The following is a 1477-nucleotide window of genomic DNA, read 5'->3' as shown; positions in this document are numbered from 1 at the left end:
GCGGTCGCAAGGTCAACCGAGCTCGTCACGACCGTAACGTGTGGATTTACTTCTAGTATGGCCGACCGTGTGCTTTCAAGCCCGGACGCAGATCTCGCCAGTAGAACTACGACAGAGCCGGCCTTAAATTTGCGTGCAGTCTCAATGGCCAGCTTGGCACCGATACCTCGCGAAGCTCCCGTCACCAGGAAGTAGGTTACCTGCTCGAGGTTGACGGCGGTTGTCGTGGAAGCCATTCCTATGGGAGCAGCACAGCACGCTTTTCTTTTTTACAGAAAGAACAGTACGTACGGTAAGATATTGGAGCACATAACACAAATGGAAAACATCAGGCAGACATCAAGCTAGATACTAAGGTGCAAACGACCAATCAAGAAGTAAACGGTCAATCCCCTTTTCAGAACCCCTTTTCAACCCTTACCAATGGTCCGCTGCGTTTCTCGAACTTCCTTTAGCGTGATGTGGAACTTTCGGTGCCGCTTTCTTCACCCTCGCGCGATTCTTCGTGTTCTTCCTTCTGCAACTGATCGTGATGCACGAGTCGTACGATTTCTGCCTGCGACAGTGCCTGGACTGGGCGTATGAATCTTAGTAGCTCGCTGTTGTTTACGGGTTCCTCCAGCTCAAGAAGCTCCCCTCGCAGCGTCGTAGAATCGCTTAACAATGACCGCATGCACGCCTCACGACGTTCTGACAGCTGCTGCAAAACACTGGAACTGTGCTTCAGACGGTCCAGTCGCTTCTCTACAAGTAAGCAAAAGTGACCATCAGTCGAATAAACCATCGCAATCTAAGAAGAGAACAACAAGGAAAGTTCGGCTAGTGCTTGAACACTAGCTTATCAATCTCCCGCGCGAGCGAAGAAGGGAGGTTAGACGAAAAATGTGTTCCCTATGCCACGATCTACTTGGAGATCTACACAACGTAACGCTAACCTAGCACTGCTAAATAGTTATCCGAATCCGGAAGCCGATTATCTTGCGGTTGACGTGGGTTCAGCTTGGGATCGAAATTATCTTCAAACTCGAGCGAAGCGAGTGATGCTGAGCGACTCGTAGAATCTGTCTGTCGCTCCGTCGCTGCGTAGGTTGTCGCTTCGTCGTTTGCGGTAGTGGTGCCGGACAGCGAATCACTAATATTATGTTGGCGGTCCTGCTTCACCCACGGATCGGCAAAACTCATTTTTTCACTAGTATGCACTTGCACACAGAACAAGCTGCTTTGGTTTAGGTTGTTGAAGGTGAATTGGCAACGTGAAAAGCATTTAAAAGTAAAAAAAACTCGGAAACGATGGAGTCGTCGTTGTTGTTGTTGTTGTTGTTGGTATTATTACAGACTTTGAGCGTAAAGCTTCGTTCATCGACCCTGCCCACCCCAGATTGAGCCAACCCTGGACCAGTCGCGAATTATAAAAATTCAGTTACAGAATAAAAAGTTTGTATGGTTTTAAATAATGATTTCGAACAACGACAAATCA

At 48.1% G+C, this 1477-nt stretch overlaps 1 protein-coding gene across 1 annotated transcript; it reads right to left on the bottom strand.

Moving 5' to 3' along the window:
• Positions 1–427: 427 nt before the first annotated feature.
• On the bottom strand, positions 428–1187 carry LOC128276870 (uncharacterized). The gene is made up of 2 exons (XM_053015328.1): positions 936–1187; positions 428–744 (listed from the first exon to the last, which is right to left on the bottom strand). Exons 1-2 carry the CDS (start codon positions 1180–1182, stop codon positions 452–454), a joined length of 540 nt encoding a protein of 179 aa, XP_052871288.1. The 5' UTR covers positions 1183–1187; the 3' UTR covers positions 428–451.
• Positions 1188–1477: the final 290 nt, after the last annotated feature.

The sequence above is a fragment of the Anopheles cruzii genome, unplaced genomic scaffold, assembly GCF_943734635.1.
Source record: "Anopheles cruzii unplaced genomic scaffold, idAnoCruzAS_RS32_06 scaffold02750_ctg1, whole genome shotgun sequence".
Classification (NCBI taxonomy): Eukaryota; Metazoa; Arthropoda; class Insecta; order Diptera; family Culicidae; genus Anopheles; species Anopheles cruzii.
The sequence above is the reverse complement of the archived record's forward strand: the minus strand, read 5'-3'. Positions and strand labels throughout refer to the sequence as shown.

Excerpts from the sequence above, each read along its gene's own strand:
- LOC128276870 (XM_053015328.1), bottom strand. The coding sequence starts at position 1,182 with ATGAGTTTTGCCGATCCGTGGGTGAAGCAGGACCGCCAACATAATATT. Across the intron at positions 745-935 it reads TAACTATTTAGCAGTGCTAG|AGAAGCGACTGGACCGTCTG; the intron begins GTTAGCGTTACG and ends GCTTACTTGTAG.